At 36.7% G+C, this 24068-nt stretch overlaps 1 protein-coding gene across 5 annotated transcripts in view; it reads right to left on the bottom strand.

Annotated features, from left to right (window-relative positions):
- Positions 1–6054: 6054 nt before the first annotated feature.
- The window catches only part of PHF6 (PHD finger protein 6), a 56315-nt gene continuing 38301 nt past the window's right edge, over positions 6055–24068 (bottom strand). For 2 of the 5 annotated variants that reach the window (XM_055106223.2, XM_003814506.5), the window contains exons 6-11: positions 21152–21318; positions 20843–20986; positions 19690–19794; positions 17508–17641; positions 9521–9650; positions 6055–9190 (exon numbers count right to left, since the gene is read on the bottom strand). In XM_055106223.2, the coding sequence (XP_054962198.1) occupies positions 9521–9650; positions 17508–17641; positions 19690–19794; positions 20843–20986; positions 21152–21318 (680 nt within the window). In that variant the 3' untranslated portion in view covers positions 6055–9190. Of the gene's footprint in view, positions 9191–9520; positions 9651–17507; positions 17642–19517; positions 19795–20842; positions 20987–21151; positions 21322–24068 lie in introns of those variants that run through there. The other 3 variants (XM_008967177.5, XM_034949516.3, XM_008967178.6) reach the window with 2 other exon arrangements.

The following is a 24068-nucleotide window of genomic DNA, read 5'->3' as shown; positions in this document are numbered from 1 at the left end:
TCCCCAGACTTTGCCTTTCATGACATTGGCATTTTTGACGCATATAGGCCAGTTGTTTTGTAGAATGTCCCTCAATTTGGGTTTGTCTGATGCTTCCCCACGAACAGACTCAGGTTATGCATTTTTGGAGGACTACCACAGAAATTATATTTGTTCTCAGAGCAGCATAGCAGGAGGTAAATAGCATCATTTTTTTCCCATTATTGTTGATGTTCTTTCATTATCCATTTACAGTGGTGTCTTGCCATTGTAAAATTACTACTTTTCACTTTGTAATTAACAATTTGTGGCTTAGTTTGGGGGTAAGTATCCTATTCCTCATCGAGCCTTCACCCACTACTTTTAGCACCCATTGATGACTCTTGCCCAAATCAGTTATTACTACGATTACATGTGTGAGCCACCGTGCCTTGCCTCTATCTGCATTTTAAAGATGAGATCATGGAAGTGGAGAGAGGCTTAATAAATTAAGCAAGCTTCCATGGAATTTGAATCCGGGCCACCAAAATCTAGAGTCTGCACGCTTATGTTTGTAATAGTTTCTAGGTACTATAATGGGAAAGACAACTAGGTAAAAAGGACAGAAGACTGATGTGGAGAACCTGAGACCAAATGCCAAATGTCTGCGGTGGCATCAGTCTGCATTGTTGTGGTTTTCTTTAGCAGGTCATCTTCCCCAGATATAAGAGTGGGGTGAATTCTAGGCATGGGGAGGTAAAATGAGAGAAGTGGGGAAGCTGAGGTCAGTAGTATCAAGAAGTAATTAATGGACGGCTGGGTGCGGTGGCTCACGTCTGTAATCCCAGCACTTTGGGAGGCCGAGGCGGGTGGATCACCTGAGGTCAGGAGTTTGAGACCAGCCTGGCCAACATGGTGAAATCCTGCCTCGACTAAAAATAAAAAATTAGCTGGGCGTGGTGGTGCACGCCTGTAATCTCAGCTACTCGGGAGGCTGAGGGAGGAGAATGGCTTGAACCTGGGAGGTGGAGGTTGCAGTGAGCTGAGATGGCACCATTGCACTGCAGCCTCGGCAACAAGAGTGAGACGCCGTCTCAAAAAAAAAAAAAAAAAAAAAAAAGTAGAAACCACACTAGCTTATCAGCAATAAGAATGGAGAGGATGGATCCAAAAGGCAGAGTGGTAGATTTTGTGGAACTTAGCAAGTGGATGTGGAAATCCAAGTAGACCAATTGTAACCCTACTGACTGATGGTGTCATTAACAAATAGATAAAATTCAGCTCAGGACAACTTAGTTTGGGACTCACATTTGGGTAGCCACCAGATTGGGTAGACATGTCCAGAAGAAGTGTTGAGACTTAGCCTGAAGCTGCAGTGAGTGGAAGATAATCATGTGGAACACACAGGTGGCAACTGTAAGCAGATCGTGGTGATAGGGAAGAATAATCCAAGATGGCAAAGACCAGAACCAGGTGACACTTATGTTAGGGGTAGGGAGAAGAGTCAGAAAAGGAGTGGTCTTGAAGGGGTGGTACAGATACGGGAACTAAGGAAAGAGAGTTTCCCGGAAGGCATCAAAGGAAAAAAAGAATAAAGTTGTGACTGAAGTTTTGCATCAATCTTTCTAGGAAGTGGCCTATAAACTGTAGGGTGCATTTCCAAGTTCCATGCAATGGTGTGTCCCCAGTTATTAAATGCTCCAAAGACCACAGTAAAAGCTGCCTAAAGTTTTTCTCTCCTACCCTGCCTCTTTGCTAAGCAACATACGTTTTCTTTAATGCTTTTTTTCCCCCCCTGCATCCCCAGCACACTGGCTAGCTGCCCTAAGCTGTTTGGGCACATGGAATAGGTTGAAGCGCTTAATAACAATTCTTCTAAGGGACGTCCGGAAAGAATGTTGTATTTAAGGATAATGCCAAAATACCAGCTCTTTGATCTGGAACTTTCAGAAACTGCTTATCTTTTGTGCTTGCTCTCTAACCAGGAACATATGAGAACAGGGTCCAAATAATTATTGCTTCCTGGTAATACTAAATCAATACTAAATATAGAACATAAGCCTATTGGGCTTAAGGATCAGGAACGTTTGAAAATAAGCCTTTGTGTTAAATTGTCTGGCTAGCCTCTGAAATAAAAATAACAGCAGTCTCCATGACTGCTACAGTTCTAAGTTACAAACCTTTTTCAATAAAATTGTTGCTTGGCTAATGTTATAAATACTAATTAGCGCCAAATGTGATTTTGAGAATTTTAAAACTAATTTTCATGTAGCATTAATTCATCCTTCACTACATTCAATTTATTCTTTATTTTAAAACTTCCATGCTGACTGACCAGCATAATTCAGTACCCATGTTATTTTTACCAATTTATTTTCAGACATGCAGGTGACTGTTGCTTGAAATTGCTAAATGACAAAAATAATAGCTCATTTTTGGCAAATGAGCTGAAAGTATCTTGACAATTTTTCTGATTAGGCTTAGATTTTATTCATAAAAGGACAAAACAACTACTTGAAGTGAAAACTTCAGATGATTTCATCTTGTTTCATGTAACTGACCATTTGTTAGGCACAGTCATAATTTTGGGAATAAGAACCATCATATGACAGATAAAGGTCATAGGAGTTCTTCAACAAAACAGTACACAGCCCCTTCAGGTGTCCTGAACTGAGCTACATATGACTCTGGACACCGGGCAGGTCCATCTGGAAACAACAGACAGTGATGAGCAATCTGTTACTTTTCAGAAAGCAGGAAGGGAAGTGATTCACCAGCTACTGCTGTTAATACATACGAAATAAACCTTTCAATTTAGCCTTTTCACAAATGAAATGTAGTGCCCCATTTCTCAATGATGATTCATATGTCACTTTCAGATATAGTCTATATGGGTTTTACAATACAATCAAACCCCATAGAATTTTCTGGAGTGTGTGTGTTTTTTCCTAAAGGCACCACACTTAAAAGCACTCTTCTGGAATGGAGAAGTGGGCAAGCTTAATCCCTGGAATGGATGGGTAATTTTTTTTTTTTTGAGATAGAGTCTTGCTCTGTTGCCCAGGCTGGAATGCCGTGGAGCCAACACGGCTCACTGCAACTGTGACTTCCCAGGCTTAAGCGATCCTCCCACCTCAGCCTCCTGAACAGCTGGGACTACAAGCGCATGCCACCACGTGTGGCTATTTTTTCTGGTTTTTTTTTTTTTTTTTTTTGTAGAGATGGGGTTCTCACTATGTTGCCCAGGCTGGTCTTGAACTCCTGGGCAATCCTCCTGCCTCAGCCTCCCAAAGTGCTGGGATTACAGATGTGAGCCAAAAATGGACGGCTGGCAATTTTTATCAAAACTTTAAATGTACATACCCTTGACTTAGCAGTTCTACTTCTGGAAGTTTATCCTAAGAAATTACTTGCATAAAGGATATATGTAAGGCTGGAGAGAACAATTTCAGTTCATCCATACACTGAAATACCATGGAGCTATTTAAAAAAAAAATTGAGAAATCTAGAGGTACTGACACCTTGTAATGTTGTTCAAGTAAAAAAGACGAGGTGCAGAACTGTATGTATGATTCTATTTATGGTAAAAATATTCTATTTTTTATGCATGATTCTATTTATGTTATGCATGATTCTGTTTATGTAAAAAAAGTGTTTATGTTATATATGTACAGAAGCATTTAGAAGAATATGTATCAAATACTTCTAGGGAGTAGACTTGTACAGAAGGGGGGGTTTTCACATTTTGCTTTATATACCTTTGTATTTTAATTTTGTAAAATGGCTACATAGCACTTTAAAAATTGAGATAAAATTAATATAAAATCCACTCTTGCCGGATGTGGTGGCTCACGACTGTAATCCCACCACTTTGGGAGGCCGAGGCAGGTGGATCACCTGAGGTCGGGAGTTCGAGACCAGCCTGACCAACATGGAGAAACCCCCGTCTCTACTAAAAAAAAAAGAAAATTCGCCGGGCACGTAATCCCAGCTGCCTGTAATCCCAGCTACCTGGGAGGCTGAGGTAGGAGAATCGCTTGAACCCGGGAGGCGGAGGTTGTGGTGAGCGGAGATCGGGCCATTGCACTCCAGCCTGGGCAACAAGAGCGAAACTCCATCTCAAAAATAAATAAATAAATAAATAAATAAATAAATAAATAAATCCACTCTTTTAAAGGGTATAATTTATGATTTTTAGTATATTCACAAAGTCGTGCAACCATCAACCAGTACCTAATTCCAGACATTTCACCACCCCCAAAAAGAAACAGTATAACCAATAAAAGTCATTTCTCATTCCCCCATGTTTGCAGTCCCTGGGAACCATTAATCTGTATTCCATTTCTATGGATTTGCCTCTCTGAACAATTCGTATAAATGGAATCATACAATATGTGACCTCTGTGCCTGGCTTCTTAGCATAATGTTTTCAAGGCTCATACACACTGGCATATGTATCAGTAATTCATTCCTTTTTATGACCATATATTACTTTAATACAAAATCTGTAAACAGGTCTGATTTTTAAAACACTCAGAAACAACTTACCCTTCTGTACCAATTACTTTATAGAAACTCAACAACAACTCTAAATCCAGTCTCATATAAAAGCATAGTTTCTGTCTCCCAATTCCTAATACTGTCTTCAATATCTGGTTTCTCAGGTTCCATTTAAAAGGCTACCCTCTCAAACAGTACTCTTGTTTTCATTGGAATATTATCGTTCACACAGTAGAGCTAGCTAGCTCTTTGCCCAGCTACATTTTATTTTCCCTATCTCCCCACCACTGCCCCACAACCAGCATAAAAACCCACTTACAGCCACTGAGAGGTATAGGCAAAGGTATAATTTGGATGTTTACGGATCTGCTGTCTTTTGACAAGGATGCAGGTCTGGTTGACTGACTTCAGTACACTGACCGTATGTAGAGCATGTCTGCTATCGTGTAACACTTTCCAAATGCCACCATTAACTTGTACAGTAATTGGTTATTTTATAGTTTTCATCTTCTGAATAAAAATCACAAATACATTTTTGCTTTACATCATTAATATTCAGTTACCTCACTATCTGAACAAGGCAGTATTATGTAACATTGGTTGATGTATAAAGCACCATTTTGCCTACACAACTGAGGACTTAGTCTAATATGTAAATGTAAAAGGGATTGGGTTTTTCTCTTAAAAAGATAAACTAGCCATCTGCTGGCCATAGAATTTTCCTAAGAAATTCTACCAGGTCCATCCTTTGGAGTAACCTTAGCAATTGCTGGTGACTGAAGCTGGAAAAAAAAACAAAAACAAAAACAAAACCCAGCTTAAATAGTTTCAATTAGCTAAAGAATAGCACATAACTCCCCATCTCCATATTTTTATGGCAATTAAAATGAGACTTTAAAAATTGGTGGCAATTAAAATGAGACTTAATAATGGATTTTAAACACACACAGGCACATATGTGCCAGGCACTACTAGCTAACATTTGCAGTGAAGTACACTATCCTATGTTCCTGAGTTAATTAGAACATGTTACTTGATTTTTTCCCCCACTCTGCAGGTTAGGAATTGTGTGTATGGAATCAGCATATCCTACTAATTACAACTTGATTTCTGCCCTGGATGTGACAAACCTCAATATATGAGCACTGTACTAGAAGCACACTGTCCATGGTAATGGGAGTACATTTAAAGATATAAGGTAAAATCCCTTTATGACAAGGATATTAATCCTGCACCCATATTACCAATCTGATAAATAGTACTAGGAGTTTTGGTTTATTTTCAAAATAACCTTCTAACTAGGTTTCAGAGGATCTGATTTAAACGATGGGCATCTGAACCATGTAATAAAAAAACCAAGATGTAATGCAGTTCGATTGTACTTACAAGATTGCAGTTTCTCTCCATGATAAAACTTTTATATTGTGAAACTTTGAACTGAATTCAAATTCACACTTTTTTTCTTCCCATACTTGTTTAATGAAAAGTTATTAAGGCATTTTACTCTGAAATAAAGCAAGACTAAAAGGAACACAATACTATTGCTGTTATCAAATAAGCTTCAGTATACACTTTCACAAAAAAGACAAACAAATATGAAAGTCATAAGTCATTTATTGAATGAATAGTATATGCAAGAATACCAATAAAAGGAAACTAATACTACAAACTACAATTTTGAAAATAAAGCCAATATAACAGGAACAAAATATACATAACATGAGAGGAATGTTTGATTTTTGACCCATAATGCATTCCTTATCTTTACAATTAACCTAAATGTCTGTTAGAACAAAACTGTATACCTTGGTCTAACTTCAGCGCTTTTTTTAAAAAAAGCAACAACACTCTAGAACACTTTTTCTTTTGCTTTGAGATATTTGAGATTCACACATTTGTTCAAGTACACAGATTCTGATTCAATAGCAGATCTACAGATCTTGTTATCTCTTAATATCTTGAGTAGCATGTACTTCTGAGCAAGTACTATCTGAAATTCTAAAACTGCTGATTCTTGAAATAAAATTTACTTCAGTTGTGGGTTTTTAATAACTTGAGATGAAAGTAAAATTCACCCCCTGCCCCCCTCCCCCAGGAACAAAGAGCTCTTCTTAAAAGTATAGAAACTCAAGTCTATCTTTCTACTCTAAAGAACATTTCCTACTAACATTTCTGGTAAGGCAATAAATGCTCCAGAATAATCTTCAATATACGCTTGCAAAGATTACACTGTTTAATATCAATAACAAAAAACAAAACAAAAAAAGAAAAAAGAAAGAAAAAAGACGCTTCAAAATTTCAGGCTAAAATATGCATAAAAGACAGTAACGGCAGTATTTTTTGAAATGATGTAAATGTTATATACTTATCAAATAATGTCATGCTTATTAAAACTACAGTTAAGGACTTAAGAGATGTACAGTAAATACACTGCTGAGGTCCATTTTTCTAAATATTAATACCACAATGTAATTACTACCCAGAAGATGATGATGCTACTTGGGAACATAAGTACTGTACAATTTTTACATTGTAAGGCACTTTTACTCAGCATGTGACGAAAACATGATTAGAGAATCAAAACATTGGAGGTTTACAACCAAACATGATTTTTCATGTGAATTCAATTTACATTTGAATTTTTAATGCAAGATTGTTTAGCCAATCACACCACAGTGAGAAAAACAGGTAGTCAGCCACTTATCTAGCCAACCAAAAGGTAAAGTGCTATTCTGGTTGCTAGTGGCAGAAAAAGGGCTGAAGAAACCCATACAAAGTCATACATTTTACTACATAACGAATTTATCAACTGACAGCTATAGTATTTGAACTACTTTATATAATTATTGACTGGCCATGATTACCCCCCGGCACCTTCCATTTTTCCTAAAAAAAAAAAAATGATTACAGTAGTTGTCCAAAAATGAAGGAGCTCTGTTGTCCCATGGGTAAGTCTATGGCACACAATGTAAAAAATGATCTAGACACAGTGATTTAAGGATTTTAAAATAATGATTTTCAAGCTGTTGTAAGGAAAGAAAGTACAGATCCTTTGGGAGAAGTCACATAGCTTGGTAAACAAACATCTAGATCTGTCCTTGCACTTCAAGTCATGAATTTTGAAAATCACGTACACACAAAAACCCAATGGCATATTAAGAGCAAAAAGAGAAAACATATAGGGCAACCCACTACTAAAGCTAGTTTCCTTCTAAAAATAGTAAAAGATGGTTAAAATAAAAGCAAGCATTGAGTCCCTTGATTTAAGTAAATGTGTGAATACACACTTGACAAACGTGATCTTAAGGGACTCGCAGTTTAAAAAAAAATCAGTCATTAAGCACAGTGTAATTTTCCACCTGTTACATTTTTTAAATGCTGCTCTATCAGCTGCAGAATATCTCAATGTACAGTCAAGTTAACATTATTATTTCTTATTTAAAAATCTGCTTTATTGTGGTGGCTTAATAATTCAACTAGTCAAAATCCCTCCCCTTGGTACTGAGGTGCTATGGTAGTATCAGGCAGACCACAACTAAAGTTATTTGGTTTTGCCATAAAGAAATGCATAAATGTGCTTCAGCAGGTAAGTGGAAGAAAATATCACTACCTAGAAATGCCAGTGTGAAAATCCTTTCTAAAAAGCTGGGTTCTTAGGCTTTCAAAAACAATTCTGACAATCGATAAAACACCACCAAGCCCTACAAGAAGAAAAGTAGGGCACAAAAGCCTATTTTATAGATAACCAAAGCAATGACTGAAAACATTAAAATATTAAATAAAGTTTCTAAAATAGTGGTCACAAAAGTAAAAATAAATACTGTTTTATGCAAAGACTTTTTTACTCCTACAGCACATGAGACCTCCTTACGTACTTTGCGCCAATATGTGAAGTGTTCCACACAACAGGGCACTTGAGAGGAACAGGTTTCGGACATGGTGTCTGAAGTCCTTAGCAAGCGGTAACCCTTTCTTTACATCTTAAAAACGTTTAATTTGCTGTTGCCAAATGTTAGTTTAAACTTGAAGGACTCAATCATTTTGCCAGAAGTCCTTTGTATAACATGGAAAGAGAGGAGGTGTGCTGTCAAGAGAATTTTGGCAAAAGCACTGGAGCTCATAGCTTATCATTACCAGTTGCCTGAGTCCATGCTGGTCAGTGATAACAACTTTAACAGGAACCAAATGAAAAGCTTTAGCATACTTCTTGGAAGAGATTTTTAGCATGTGCTGTCAAAGTCAAGAGAAAAAGAAGGTTCTCTTCATTTCTAGCCTCCACTACTTGAGTATGAAAAAAAAAATCCACAAATTACCATGTGCTGCCACCAGTGGCATGTTTGCATTGTAAAGGAAAATTTGCTTATGCTTTCCTTTGAGTATGGATCCACTAAACAAACTTAAATGCTCTAAACAGCAGAGCTTTGTTCAGTCCAGAAATATAGCTTACTTCGTTTCGTCTGCTTTAACTGTTGACACTATACACAGGGTTAATAGTGTTTCAATTGCTTCCCAGAAACTGCAAACTATAGCTACGTAATACCAACATGTCAAACTCAGCCTTCTAGTGAGGGCTCATAAAACAAACAAGACATTTTTAGGCAGTTCAATGAAGGATCTAAGAGTTGGGCAGTAAAAAGTTACAAACCCTTTTTGATTTTAGAAAACAGTGAAAAAAGAATAGTAGTTATGGATGTCTTATTCATTCCCAGTTTTCTAACTCTGTCCCATGAACCTGTTTAAAAGATGATAAAAAAATGTAAAATACGATGCTTGAGGGGAACACAATCAATATAATGTTATTGAGGAGTGTGAATATCTTATTGATTTGACATTACAACTACACTTATTGATAAAGCAGATAGCTTGTTTTTATGGTTACAAAATCAGCTAGTTAAAAAACAACTACTATGCAAGCCTACAAAATCCTCAGCATTTTAGTAACATGCTCTTAACTAAACATAATAGGATTAAAAAAAATCTTACTGCATACCATTACTTCAACATGTATATATCAGTGTGTATTGTATCCTGACAACAGATCCCATATAATTAACTTTCATACCTAGTTTCCATTAAGTTGCTGCTGAGTTAGTTGTTGCTGATCAATTTCTACTTTTCCTCGGCTTTTACTCTCTCGTTCCTCATCTTCTTCATCTCTCTCATCATTTCCACTATGATTTTTACAGTATAGTCTACAATGATGAAAGACAAAAATCTCAAAATGCTTTGTCACTGCTGATGAACATTCCTGCCAACATTAGTGGATGAGGCTAGTGCCCATTTAAAACATGGGTTTCCTCATCCACACTTTAAAAAATACTCCCCAATTAGTTACAGACCCATTTTTATCTAACAGATAGGAAAACACACTATTATTGAGATAATACAAGTTCATCTGAAACAAAATCCTGGTTTAGGATGACAGTTATCATAAGGCAATTCCTCATTTTGCCCAATGAGATTAAAAGCAAAGTTTTGGCCAACTTAAAAATACCAACCTTCAGGTATATTGATGAAACAATCAAATTCTATAAATTTGTTTCATATATTTAATTTAAAATCACATTTCAGGAAATATATATTCTATCTATACTGCTGCCTTCTGCTCACATTTGATGAAACAATTTTACTCAAACTCTTCAAATGGTTTTTCATTATTAGCATCCTAGCCTTCACTGGAATACCTACATGAGCCATCCAACAGTTTTCCGGCACTGCATTTGGCTATGTCTCTTTTAATCTAGACTGGTCCTTCCAACTTCTTGTTTTTACACAACACTGACTTTTTAGGATGAGATTAGACCAGACAGTCTGTCAACTGTAGCAAATTCTGGACTTGTCTAATTGTGGTACTGTTTTATTTGGTTCTCTCTCGCCCTGTATTTCCTATACACTGGGAATAAGGTCTAAAGGCTTGGTTAGCTTCAGGTTCAGCTTTTCTTTTTCAGTCAAGACACTCTGTAGGTAATCCTGCATATTTCAGGAGGCATCCAATTTCAAAATGTCCTGCTACTGGGTGACACTATGTTTGATCATTTGGTTAAAGTAGTGGTGATGACCAGCTATCTCCATTGTAAAGGGAGGTTTTCCCCTTTAAATCTGGAAAGTTATCTCTGGAGTGCTAATTTGATATCATGCTTGGTTCTAACCTTTTATTTGGGTATACAGATTGTATATTTAAAATTCATTAGGTTTTAAATAAAAATCGTAATATAGGTGATTTGGACAATCAAACAAGGGCAGGCTGATTTGAGCTGTTTTTTTTTTCTTTTTTTTTATTATACTTTTAAGTTCTAGGGTACATGTGCACAACGTGCAGGTCTGTTACATATGTATACATGTGCCATGTTGGTGTGCTGCACCCGTTAACTCATCATTTATATTAGGTATATCTCCTAATGCTATCCCTCCCCCGTCCCCCCATCCCACGACCGGCCCTGGTATGTGATGTTCCCCACCCTGTGTCCAAGTGTTCTCATTGTTCAATTCCCACCTATGAGTGTAAGGCGATTCCTCAGTTTTATGTCTATTATACATAAGACGACAATGGAAGAATGCTTAGAACATGTTCACTGGATGCCCTCTTGTGGTCAGCAATAGATGAAAAAAATCATCTAGGAATTCACATGTTACAAATAGATTATCTAAACTAGGTCTAATATTTGAGTAGAATAAAAGGCAGGGGTGGGGTTCAGGACACAGTGGAGAACAATAACAACTGACTTTAATCTAGTTTTGTTCATTATTTCTCTTTTTAGTCTTAAAACATTTTCAATAACTTTCAAAAAGCTAGGGAGAATTTGTACACTTCAAATACTACACATTGGGAACTACCTCTTTTTAAATTTTTAAATCATGAGTTTAAATATCAAGAGTGAGATTCCTACACAATGGCACCTACGAAGAATCTTCCCATAAAATATAACCTGAATCTAATTAAACTTCTGAACCAACCTCTAGTTTACAAGAAATGGGAGAGAGGGATAGACACACAAGTTAAATGGCATCATGAAATGGCAAAGAGACAAATCTAGAATGTGGGACTTAGGACAATTTATCGAGGCTCTTCAATAAGTAAGGGGACAAGTATGTCCGTATTTAGACTTAAGAGACATATCAAATGCAATGGATGGACCTTGCATGTATCCACATTTCAACAAATTAAGTCTAAAATGAGATTTTTTTTATACAACTGGGCAAATGTGAAAATGGATTGGGTATAAGATGATGCTAAGAAATAATTGTTAATTTTACAAAGTGTGATAATGGAATAATAATTATATAATGACAAGACATCTGGGATTTTGCTTTAATATATATACTTCAGGAAAATAAACAATATACTTTAGGAAAATAAACAATAGATAAAGCAAGTGTGGCAATAACTTGCTAACTGCTGATATGAGGACTTGTTATACTATTCTGTTTTTGCTTACATTTGAAAATCGTCTTTTTAATAGGAAGTTCCCTCTAACAGGACAAGTGCTTTGTTGTTGGAGCAACTTTTAATTATTTTATGGGATTATTTTTTACTTGCAGAATATTTCCCATAGGCCCTTATATGGCCTTCACTAGTCTAGGTGCTAAGGTTACAGGTGTCAACTGGTCAAACAAGGTCCCTGCTGTCACAGAACTCCATTTTTTATGGTGGGAGGCTGACATTTTAAAAAAATCCATATTGAAATAGTTAAAAATACAATAAAGACAATAAAACAGGATAAATATAAATAAAAATTATTATCTATCCCTCCCTAGTCTTTCGAATAGGAATACAGTCAGGACCCAGAAAGGGCTGGTAAGGAAGAAAAGCCATAGTTAGGAGACAGGGAAGCCACTTCATTCAGAAATATTCCTCCCTGCATTTCCTCTTATTTGTCCCTTCTTCTCTCCCCAAACTACCCACCTATGGGCTCTCATTTGAACTCAGTTGTGTCTATCTGGAATCCACATTACAAATGGATTGCAGAAACACATCTCAATGGGAGAAAAGAAAAAGAGCAATTCAAATCATTACGGATCCAAGTACAAATATTTTTGTTTTGTCACTGAAATATGGTTGTCTAATAGCTAAAAAGCAAAAACAACCTAGATGTCTGAAAAAGGAACCAACAGAATAAACTGATATACCTATATGATGGAATATTATGCAATCATTAAAATGGATGTAGGCTGGGCACAATGGCTCATGCTGTAATCCCAGCATTTTGGGAGGCTGGGGCGGGTGGATCGCTTGAGCCCAGGAATTTGAGACCAGACTGGGCAACATGGTGAAATCTCGTCTGCACAAAAAAAATTAGCCGGGTATAATGGGGTGCCCCTGAGGTCCCAGCTACTTGGGAGGCTGAGGTGAGAGGATCACATGAGCCTGGGAGGTTGAGGCTGCAATGGGTTGTGATCGCACCATTGCACTCCAGCCTAGGCAACAGAGTGAGACTGTCTCAAAAACAAACAAACAAACAAAAAACAAGATGTAAAATTGTTTAATGTCACACAAAAATGTCTCTGATCTAGTAAGTGGAAAAGAGATTATAAAACAGCATAGATAAGAAAATCTTTTTTTTTTTTTAAAGAAAGCAAACGAATAAAAGAATGGCTACCCCATAGACAGAGCAGCAGAAAATCTTGTTTTTATAAATACACACACATAATCACATAAACGTCTAAGAGAAAACATTCCAAAAGATTTAAAATTATTACCTCTGCATGGTAGAGTTAAAGTTGACATTAAGTATTTTTTCTCATCTATATTTCCATTTTTCTTCCAAAATGAAAATGGAAATATTTAAATGTTTTCCATTTAAAACTATTATAATAAAATCATCTAAAAGTTACATTTTTAAATACAATAATTCTCCATACAATCTGATTTTGGATATTTAAAATCAGCCTGTTATTTTAAAATGTTAAGGGCTACTTTAATAATAATATACTTCTCATGAAGATATTCAAACACCACAGAATCCTATCATGGAGAATATAAACTTGCCTCTTCTCCTCCATCCTTATGCAACTAACGAGAAGTAATATAACCATTAAGCTTGTTGAATATGTTTCTAGAGATTTTTCTGCATACACAAAAACATACACACACATATGTGGAAGGAGACCTTAAGGAGGGGTGAGCAGAAGGATGGTGATGTGGGTCTTTGATGACACTGAAAAATTGCCTACCACATCTGTATTGCTTTCCTCTGCATGTCTTTTAGGTGAGAAAGCAACCCTCTATCCTGTTAAGCTGCTATTTTTTTTTCTGTTATATAAGGTAAACACAACCATTAAAAGTGAAAATTATATCACATTTAGCCTTCTAAATAAAACTGCCAAAAAATTTGGATTTGATCAAAATTATACTAAATTTATACATTTGGTGAGAATAGGTGTCTTTTGATGCTGAGTTTTCTATCAAGGAACATAATATATTTCACCACTCATTTCAGTCCTTTGTAAAATGTAATTTTTGGCCAGGCATGGTGGCTCACAGCTGTAATCCCAGCACTTTGGGAGGCTCAGGTGGGTGGATCACTTGTGTCCAGGAGTTTGAGACCAGCCTGGACAACAAGGTGAAATCTTGTCTCTACAAAAAAAAGCAAAAATTAGCCAGGCATGGTCACGTGTGCCTGTAGTCCCAGCTACTTGGGAAGCTGAAGTGGGAAGATCACCTGAGCCCAGGAGGTCGAGGCTGCAGTGAGCCGTGATCATGCCGCTGCACTCCAGCCTGGGTGACAGAGTGAGACCCTGTCTCCCCAACCACACCCCAAAACAAAGCTTTGTGTGTGTTTTTTTTAAATGGAAAAAATTCATCTTTAGTGTATGTGTGTTTGGCAGGGTATGGCAGGTGGTTTTCCTTTACATTTTCTAACTAGTTATTACTGGAATTGTTTTTTAAAAGTCATCTCATATTCAGCAATCTTACTGAGCTCTTACTAATTTTAATAAATTCAAAGTTGATTCCTTTGAATTTTCTTGGTAGACAATGATATGAATAACAAATATTGATCATTTTATTATACACTTTTATTTATTTATTTCTTTTTTTTTTTTTTTTTGAGACAGAGTTTCGCTCTGTCGCCCAGGCTGGAGTGCAGTGGGGCGATCTCGAAGCTGGTCTCAAACTCCTGACCTCGTGATCTGCCAGCCTCGGCCTCCCAAAGTGTTGAGATTACAGGCGTGAGCCACTGCGCCCGGCCTTCTTTTATTTTTAAATTGAGACAGGGTCTCACTATGTTGCCCAGGCTGGTCTCTACCTCCAGGGCTCAGGCAATCCTCCAGTCTGGGCCTCCTGTATAGCTGGGGCTACAGGCGTGTGCCACTTTGCCTGGCTAATTTTTAAATGTTGTGTAGAGATGGGGTCTCACTATGTTGCCCAGGTTGGTCTCGAATTCCTGGCCTCAAGCAATCCTCTTGCTTTGGCCTCCCAAGTGTGGGATTATAGACGTGAGTCAATGCACTGGGCCTCTTTCTTTTTGTCTTGCATCAGCTTAACCCTCTAGAAGAATGTTAAAAGTCATGCTAGTAGTTGGCATCCTTGTCTTCTTCCTAATCTGAATTAAAGTATAGTCTAATGGTTCTCAATTAGAGGGGAACATAAGAATCACCTGGGGAGTCAGAAAAGTGCATGGTTTGGGCCCCAACCCAGACCTACTAAATTTAAATCTCTACAGGTAGGGCTTAGACATGAACATTTTAAAAGAGGGCCTTATCCACCCCACAGTGATTCTGAGGCTCACTCCTGGTTAAGAACCATTGCTCCTTCACTTTAATAATAAATAAGTTATTTGCTGTTGTTTTTCTCATAAACACCTATTAAGATTCCTAGCTTACCAAGAACACTTGTTACTTTAAAATTCAGAAATTGATGTTGAATGTTATCAAATGTCTTTTCACCATCTATAAGGAAGGTGATAAGATTATTTACTCTACTAATTCTAATAAATTATATTAATATATTTCCTAATTTTGAACAGTCTTTTTTCTTTCTATTTTTAAAATTATATAGAGATGAGAGTCTCGCTTTGTTGCCCACACTGATCTGGAACTCCTGGCCTCAAGCAATCCTCCCACCTAAGCCTCCCAAAGTGTTGAGATTATAAGTGTGAGCCACTGTGCCCAGCCTGAACAGTCTTTCAATTCTTAGAATACAGAGCTGGATTTGATTTACTAATATTTTATTTAGAATTTTTATATTTATAAAAGTGAGATAGCGGCTGGGCATGGCTCATGCCTGTAATCCTAGCACTTTAGAAGACTGAGGCAGGGAGAAGGCTTGAGCCCAGGAGTTTGAGACCAGTCTGGGCAACATAACAAAACCCCTCCTCCTCCTCAAAAAACAAAACAAAAAAAATTAGCTGGGCATGATGGCATGTGCCTATAGTCCCAGCTACTCGGGAGGCTGAGTTGGGAGGATCACGTGAAGGCAGAAGGTCAAGGCTGCAGTGAGTCATGATCACACTACTGCACTCCAGCCTGGACAACAGAGTCAGATCCTGTCTCAAAGCAAAAAAAAAAAAAAAAAGGGAGATTGGTCTACAGTTTGTTTGTTTTTCTTTTAACGTATCTTTGTTAGGTTTGGTACCACAGTTATGTAAGCTTTACAGAATGAATCAATAAGTTTTCCATCTCTTGCTATGTGCTGGACCTCTTAAATAACATTGGGATTATTTGTTCCTTAAAGGCTTTATAGAACTCACTTGAAAACATTTGTGCCTTTATTATTAAACAGAATTTGGCAAATTTTATTATACAGCATAGCGCCTTATGTAGGCACCCAAATGACTTGGTGACTGCTTGTGTACATTGTCTTTTACACAGAATACTAGACCCGGAAGTCATTGGTTTATTGCATTCTAGGCATGTGAGAGTAAGGAAGTGCTTTACAACTCTGGATGGCAAATCAAAACTTCAAGAGTCCCTACCAACTTATACTCCAGTCGATTAAACACATGGAACCATTACAGATATACATTAACACCACCTAGCCCAAGGCAGCACAGGTAAGTGGAAGACCCATAAAAAAGAGGGTGACCCCCAATCCCAAATCTTCATACTTTACTTTTTCACCATCTTCTCAAGAGAATCTTTTGCCTTCTGTCTACCATAACCTATTCTAAGCTACCAATAATTCTCACCTGGACCACCAGCACTAGCCTCCTAACACATCTCCCCATGTCCACCTCTGCTTCTGTCTCACCCGGGGCTCTTGCATATGCTCTTCTCTCTGCCCAGAATACCTCCCCCCACCAAGGCTCACTTTTGTCCTTAACATCTCAGCTTAAAGCTGAGCACTATTTCCTTCAGAACATTCTTAAATACTCCCCACTACAGACTAGGTTAGCTCTTCCTTCTTATACGCTCTCATAACACTTTGTAACTTCTTTAGAACACTTACGCTGCTATGTTGTAATTGCATATTTGGCCACTTAAATAATAGGTCTCTCCCAATAGACTGTAAGCTTCATGAGGAGAGTATATGTAGTGGTTTTTTTTTGTTTGTTTGAGATGGAATTTCACTCTTGTTGCTCAGGCTGGAGTTCAATGGCACAATCTTGGCTCACTGCAACCTCTGCCTCCTGGGTTCAAGCGATTCTCCTGCCTCAGCCTCCCGAGTAGCTGGGATTACAGGTGCCTGCCACCACGCCTGGGTAATTTTTGTATTTTAGTAGAGACGGGGTTTCACCATGTTGGTCAGGCTGGTCTCGAACTTCTGACCTCAGGTGATTCACCCGCCTCGGCCTCCCAAAGTGCTGGGATTACAGATGTGAGCCACCGCACCCGGCCCAGTGTATGTAGTTTTGATCACTGGCATATGCCCAGCTTCAAGCACAATGGCTGGCACATAGGAAGCCTAACTAATATTGGATGGATGAATGCTAATCCAGGGATATGTAGTCAGAGGAAAATGCCAATTGTAGTACTCATTCCTTACATAATGTGCTCAGTATTCTATACTTAACTAAACACCACTTAAGAACAGAGATTGAGTAAACTAATGTCATCTATTTAAGGACGGTTACTAACATCTTTAGGGAAATAGACAACTGTTGTTTTCTTACTTGTAAATTCCTCGTGACATATTTTCAATGTATTTAGCTTTGTCTTGTACTCCACAGTGGTAATGGTAAGTCTTAACACAGGCTTTTATTTCACATCCAATAGTAGCACCAGGCTGACTGCAAAGTGTACATTTCTGTATAAGGAAAGAGAAATAATCGTAAGCAGTATTTCAAGAAAACAGCAGCTATTTTCTATTGAAAAAGAGTACACTGAAATTATCACATAGCATATAACTGAAATAATGCTGCAACTTAAACCATACTTTGATAAGCCCTCTAATATTGTCATCCCCTGATGTTTCCCTTATTTAACATTTATAAACTGCCGGCTTATTAGAAAAACTACTGACCATCCCAGGTCTGACATCTAAATGTAGATAAGATTCTCCTCAATGCTGCCAAATACACAAAAAGAATGATGTTGTATATCTTAGTGGTTGGCTTCTTTTCTTCCCTAAGATCAGATCCTTTCCTATTATGATTAGGGGAAAGAATAAGAAACCAGAAAAGCAATCCTCCCACAGAGGAATCGCTACCAGTAGACAAAAGTACAGAGGGAGACTAAAGGGGCTGAAATCTTTTCAAGACTTCTCAGTTTGGCCTAGATAAACCTTGCCTGAAGAATGTTCGGAGATTAAAAGGTACCTGTTGAAAAGGGGGTTTCAAGTCAAATAAGTTTGAAAAAGGATAGGTTAAGCAGATCACTTTATTGCAGGACTTCTCACAGCCTTTTCTCCAAGGGAGGGGGCACAGAGTAAACAGTTTTCAAGTTTATTGAAATCTAGATGCCCTTTTATCTCTGGAGGGGTGGGGGAACATCTTGATGGACTAACTTCCTTTGGAGCACACTTGGGGGAAATGCTAGCTTAGTGTTTACCCCAATCCTCAATGGTACAGAGGTAAACAATAAGTTGGCAAGATAATTGAATTGTTATCTTAGTCACCTGTTTGGACTTTAGCTGTATTATACAACACTGCTCTGAATAATATGATGAAGTGGTTTTTCCTTTTTTCAGTACTACAGGCTCTGTTACGAAAGTTTCATTTTTAGCCGGGTGCTCACGCCTGTAATCCCAGCACTTTGGGAAGCCGAGGTGGGTGGATCACATGAGGTCAGGAGTTCATGACAAGCCTGGCCAACATAATGAAACCCTGTCTCTACTAAAAATACAAAAATTATCCAGGCGTGTTGCTGCATGTCTGTAATCCCAGCTACTTTGGAAACTGAGGCACGGGAATCACTTGAACCCGGGAGGCAGAGGTTACAGTGAGCCGAGATTGCGCCACTGCACCCCAGCCTGGGCGACAGAGTGAGACTCTGTCTCAAAAAAATAAAAAAATAAAAAATAAACAAAAAAATTGTAAGGTATAATGACATTGTGGTTAGGTAAGAAAATGTCCAATTATTAAGAGATACATACTCAACTACATGGAGGTATGGTGATATGAAGTCTGAGGTCTGCTTTAAAATACTTCAAGCAACAAGAATAAAAGGCCTATATGAAACAAGCGCCACAAATTTAGGTAACTGATGAAGCAAGATGATGGATAGATACATGTTACTAGGCTTTCCAATTGCGGTATGTTTGAAAATTTTCCCAACAAAAAAATTTAAAAATTAATTTCTAGAAATAACCGACATAGCATTCATAAGTGTTAAAGGAGTAAGCGATCAATAAAGATGCCAACATTTCTTAGAGCTACTTGTTGGTAATTCAGTATGTTTAACAACATGAGACTAAGGCGTATTTTATATTATTTTATTTAAAAAACCTTAAAGCTATGACAAACATTTTAAGAGGCAGCCCTGTGTATGTGTACTTTAAACAGAAAGCCCTGAAAAAAATTTCCTTTAAGCAAGCTTACACAATGTAACATTTTAAACTTAATGAAGTTTGTCACATTCATATCTTCATTTATTTTATTAAACGGCTTGCAAATGCCTTGAAATGTATATAAATCTTCTCAGTATAATTCTCTTAAAGTAATGAAGTTACATAGAGAAATAAGTTTCAGTAACATCAGCATCCTTTATTATATTACAAATAAGTCAAATATATACTTTGCTTTAACATACGAACTACTTTAAATTTTCTGATGACTGGATAAATTTGGGATGTACTCTAAATTTAAAGCAGCAAATCAAGTGTAATGTTGCATAACAAATATAAAAACTACAGACCATTCTTTTTCCTCGTTTAATCTCCTGAAGTACAGTTTTAATATCAAAGTCTCCAAATTCTGCTCTTGATGTTGTTGTGAGCTGGACTGTGCCAGAAGAAAACAACTAGAGAAGAAAAATGCAGGAACATTAACATTCAGAATCCTTATGAGAGAAACATTAAATGTGATAACAAGTGTGTTATATTTAATTTCCGAAGAAAGATAATCTTTCCTTAATAATCAAGTATCTGCTCAAATATTTTTAATATATTTACATGTCTGATTAAAATATAACCAAAATTATGGACATTGAAATAAAATGAGGACTGCCAGTGTGGAGCCAAGATTAAATAGCCTGCTTTAAGCAATGAAAATTTCAACAATGTCACTCTATTCTCAACTATTTTACATTTCCACAAAGTTTTAAAAAATAGTTTAAATTGGCAAATTTCAACCATAGATGCAGATTAGAATCACTCGCGGATTTTTTTTTTTCAAACTAGACATATACGAGATCTATTCCACAGGGTGCCTAGATGCACATATTTTGGAAAAAGCTCACCAGGTAAATCTGACATGCACTCTGGTTAAGAATCTCTGACATAAATAATGTAATTTTAAAAACCTTATCAATGGGATGAGTCATTCAATACAATCTAAGTCAAAGATATTTATGTGTACTGTAAGTCAGGCATGGACCTAAGGATGTCAAGATAAAAACTTATTCTTATCTTCAAGGAATTTAAGAGTCTGTTAGGGAAGATAAGTTCATAAATGAATAATTGTAATATAGAGTGTTAAGTACAACAGAGATAATTATTAGGTTATAGTGAAAGTCTAAAATATATTTCATGACATGCTTATAAAGACAAAATTTTTATAGTTATGAAATAATTAATTACAGATTATCCTAACTACAGTAACTATAATCAGAATTACTTCAAATCCTACTAAAACATAAAGGCTATAATTTAACAAAATCTAAACTTAAGATTTGGGATTATAAGATATACTGTTTATAACTCTAAAATACTAATGCTGGTGGGGGGAAATTTTTTGGTTACTAGCTAAATGATTTAAAAAAAAAAATCATTTGGGCTTTAGATCACAGGGGAAACAAAGAAAAACAAACAACAAAAAAACAAAATTGGGCTTAAAAGAACCATGCTTACCATGCACTTATAATGGGCAGCTGCCTTCTTGGCATTAAATATATGCAGTTTTCCTCGTGCTTCATTTTCTTCCTCCCCTACATGGCAAAATCCACATTTAGGCCTGGTGTCACTAGGGCTGCTTCTGTGTGGAGACCTATCTCTCTGCAAATGTAAAAGAAAAAACGAACTTAAAAAAAATCATGAAAATATGCTATCGGTATTTCAAGCTTACTTAACATTTCAAATGATGAACTTTACCTATAGATAGTTTAAATGAAATATTCATGGTGCAACAAAAGTAAGAATCCAACAGTTTTTTTTACTTACATAGGAACTACTTTCCATTTCATCTGTTCCATGGGAGGATGTGGACCTGGTATCTTCTGACAGCCCTTTAAAATTAGTTTTTCTTGGCCTTCCTTTGCGACTTTTCTTTTTACTTTTAGGTGATGAGGGCTCCAGTTCATGTTCATTAAAACTTTCTTCTAAATCAGCTGCTTAAAAATGAACAAAAACTTTTTATGGACCAATCTCAAAATAAGTATTAGTTCATGGGTCTTTAGGACATATGTTTCTCCTTAGAATGAAACTGTCTCCAGAAATGAGGAGAAATGGTCTGTGGTATGTTCAATAAAGCCACCCAATGTTTCAGATAAATGCAATAAAAATCAAATACAAATAGTTTAGTAAATTAATTTTTAGAGTTTGCTTTTGCATTATTATTTTTTTTTACCATAGGTTTCAAAGAGTTTGTAAAATTAGAACACTTACCTAGAAAATACACTTACTGTAACTTGGAAAACTAAATGAAAATAAAGTAGATATATCTGTGCTATTCAATGTAGTAGCCACTAGCAACATGTGGCTTTAAAAAATTTAAGTCAGTTATAATTAAATAAAATTAAAACTTCAGTTTCTTAGTCACACTGACCGCACTGCAAGAGCTTATTGGCTACATGTGGCTAGTTGCAACTGTATTAGACAGCACATATACAGGACTGTTGCCACTGTCACAGGAAAGTTTTATTGGATAACACTGGTCTAGATTACTCTTCAAACGATCATGAAAACTGAATGAACAAATTCAACAAGGAAGTCATTTACAATTGAACTAATGGATCAAGTAATTAAACAAATATTAAGTACAAAAAGAATTTCTAATACAAGCAGTAAAAAAAGTATGTTGCAAGTTAGTTGCATATGCTTTAATGAATTAAGCAAAACTTACGCAGAAATTTGAGAACTGCATTTCTCAGTAATCTGAAAAGAATTTCTACCATAATGAAAGGTGTTTCATCAGTAGTTTACTATAAATATTTTATTTATTGAAGGCCTCTGTATAAGATAATGTATTAATATTTAGTGTTTAAAAGGGTAATAAAAACCAAATGTTCACTTGCCATAGGCTCAAACTATGGAAAGTTTTAGGCACAGCTCTAATATTTTTGCCATTTTTTCCTTTACCATGTTATTGATTATAATTCTAGAGACTAATTTCTCAATGAGAAAGCATATCAAGTCCTATGCTCAGATGTTAATATCTTTCCTACTACTTTGAAGGTTGTTTATTAGAAATGAAAGCACATTTATTACAAGAAAAGGGCAATTCAGTTGGTATACTTGAATATATATATAAATTAAGGGAACTACAAGTATTAGGTTGTTTGCAAAACAGTTAATAACAATTTACATGAGTGCAACTTCACATAGCTCTGGTGGGACTTGAGGGAGTTAAAGGGAAAAGGTAAAAGTTATTGCATAGTGTTTTATAGGCAACAAAATAAATTCACGTGAATAACTTCCTGTGAAGACAGAGAAGTCAATTAAAGATGTTGTCTCTCCTTAACACGATAGCAAACTTCATGTCAGAATATACTACTTAATTTAAATATTCAAACTGACAATTTTTAAGACATGGAATTTCACTAAAAGCTGTTAGAATTACTTGCACTTGGCTGGGCGTGGTGGCTCACGCCTGTGATCCCAGCACTTTGGGAGGCCGAGGTGAACAGATCATGAGGTCAGGAGTTCGAGACCAGTCTGGCCAATATGGTGAAACCCCATCTCTACTAAAAATACAAAAAATTAGCCGGGTGTTGTGGCGCACACCTGTAGTCCCAGCTAATCGGGAGGCTGAGGCAGAAGAATTGCTTGAACCCGGGAGGCGGAGGTTGCAGAGAGCCGAGATTGTGCCACTGCACTCCAGCCTGGGTGACAGAGCAAGATTCCATCTCAAAAAAGAATTACTTGCACTTGCCAAATATTAAAAATTCTCAAAATGAAAAATCATAACTGTTTCAATCATTCTAAGACATCTATGTGTATGTATATATAAAACATTGTTTTATACGTATGTATACACATAATATATTCAGTTATCTATTATGAAAATAAGCATCACTAACACCATACATAACACTATTAAATAACATTTAATAGTTGTTTAATAAATAACAATAAACAAATAAGATGTTTAATAAATAACATTATTAAACATCTATAACATTTAATAATGTTATTTATTAAACATCTATAAAAATTACTTAAGAACTGATTCCATTATCAAGCCAACATGATTAGTTTCCCACATGGCATATTTGTTCTAAATATGAAATCATTCCACAAAAATTTTTAACAACTTTAACATCAATAGTAAAAGTCACGAAAGATTCATATATTTAACTATATTAGACTTTCAAACTGAAAAGTATAAATTAAAAAGTGGTAAATTTGAGCTGGGTGTGGTGGCTCACACCTGTAATCCCAGTACTTTGGGAGGCCAACATGGGCAGATCACCTGAGGTCGGGAATTCGAGACCAACCTGACTAACATGGAAAAACCCCATCTCTACTAAAAATACAAAACTAGCTGGGCGTGGTGGCGCATGCCTGTAATCCCAGCTACTCGGGAGGCTGAGGCAGGAGAATGGTGTGAACCCAGGAGGCGGAGCTTGCAGTAAGCCCAGATCGCGCCACTGCACTCCAGCCTGGGCGACAGAGCAAGACTCCATCTCAAAAAAAAAAAAAAAAAAAAAAAAAAAAAAAAAAAAAAACGTGGTAAGTTAAAAGGCAAACAATAAACTGGAAAAAGGCCGGGCGCAGTGGCTGAGGCAGTTGGATCACTTGAGGTCACAAGTTCAAGACCAGCCTGGCCAACAAGATGAAAACCTGTCTCTACTAAAACTTCAAAAAAAATTAGCTGGGTATGGTGTCGCGTGCCTGTTAACCCAGCTACTAGGGAGGC

Source organism: Pan paniscus, chromosome X (genome assembly GCF_029289425.2).
Source record: "Pan paniscus chromosome X, NHGRI_mPanPan1-v2.0_pri, whole genome shotgun sequence".
Lineage (NCBI taxonomy): Eukaryota > Metazoa > Chordata > Mammalia > Primates > Hominidae > Pan > Pan paniscus.
This window is presented reverse-complemented; position numbering and strand designations above follow the sequence as displayed.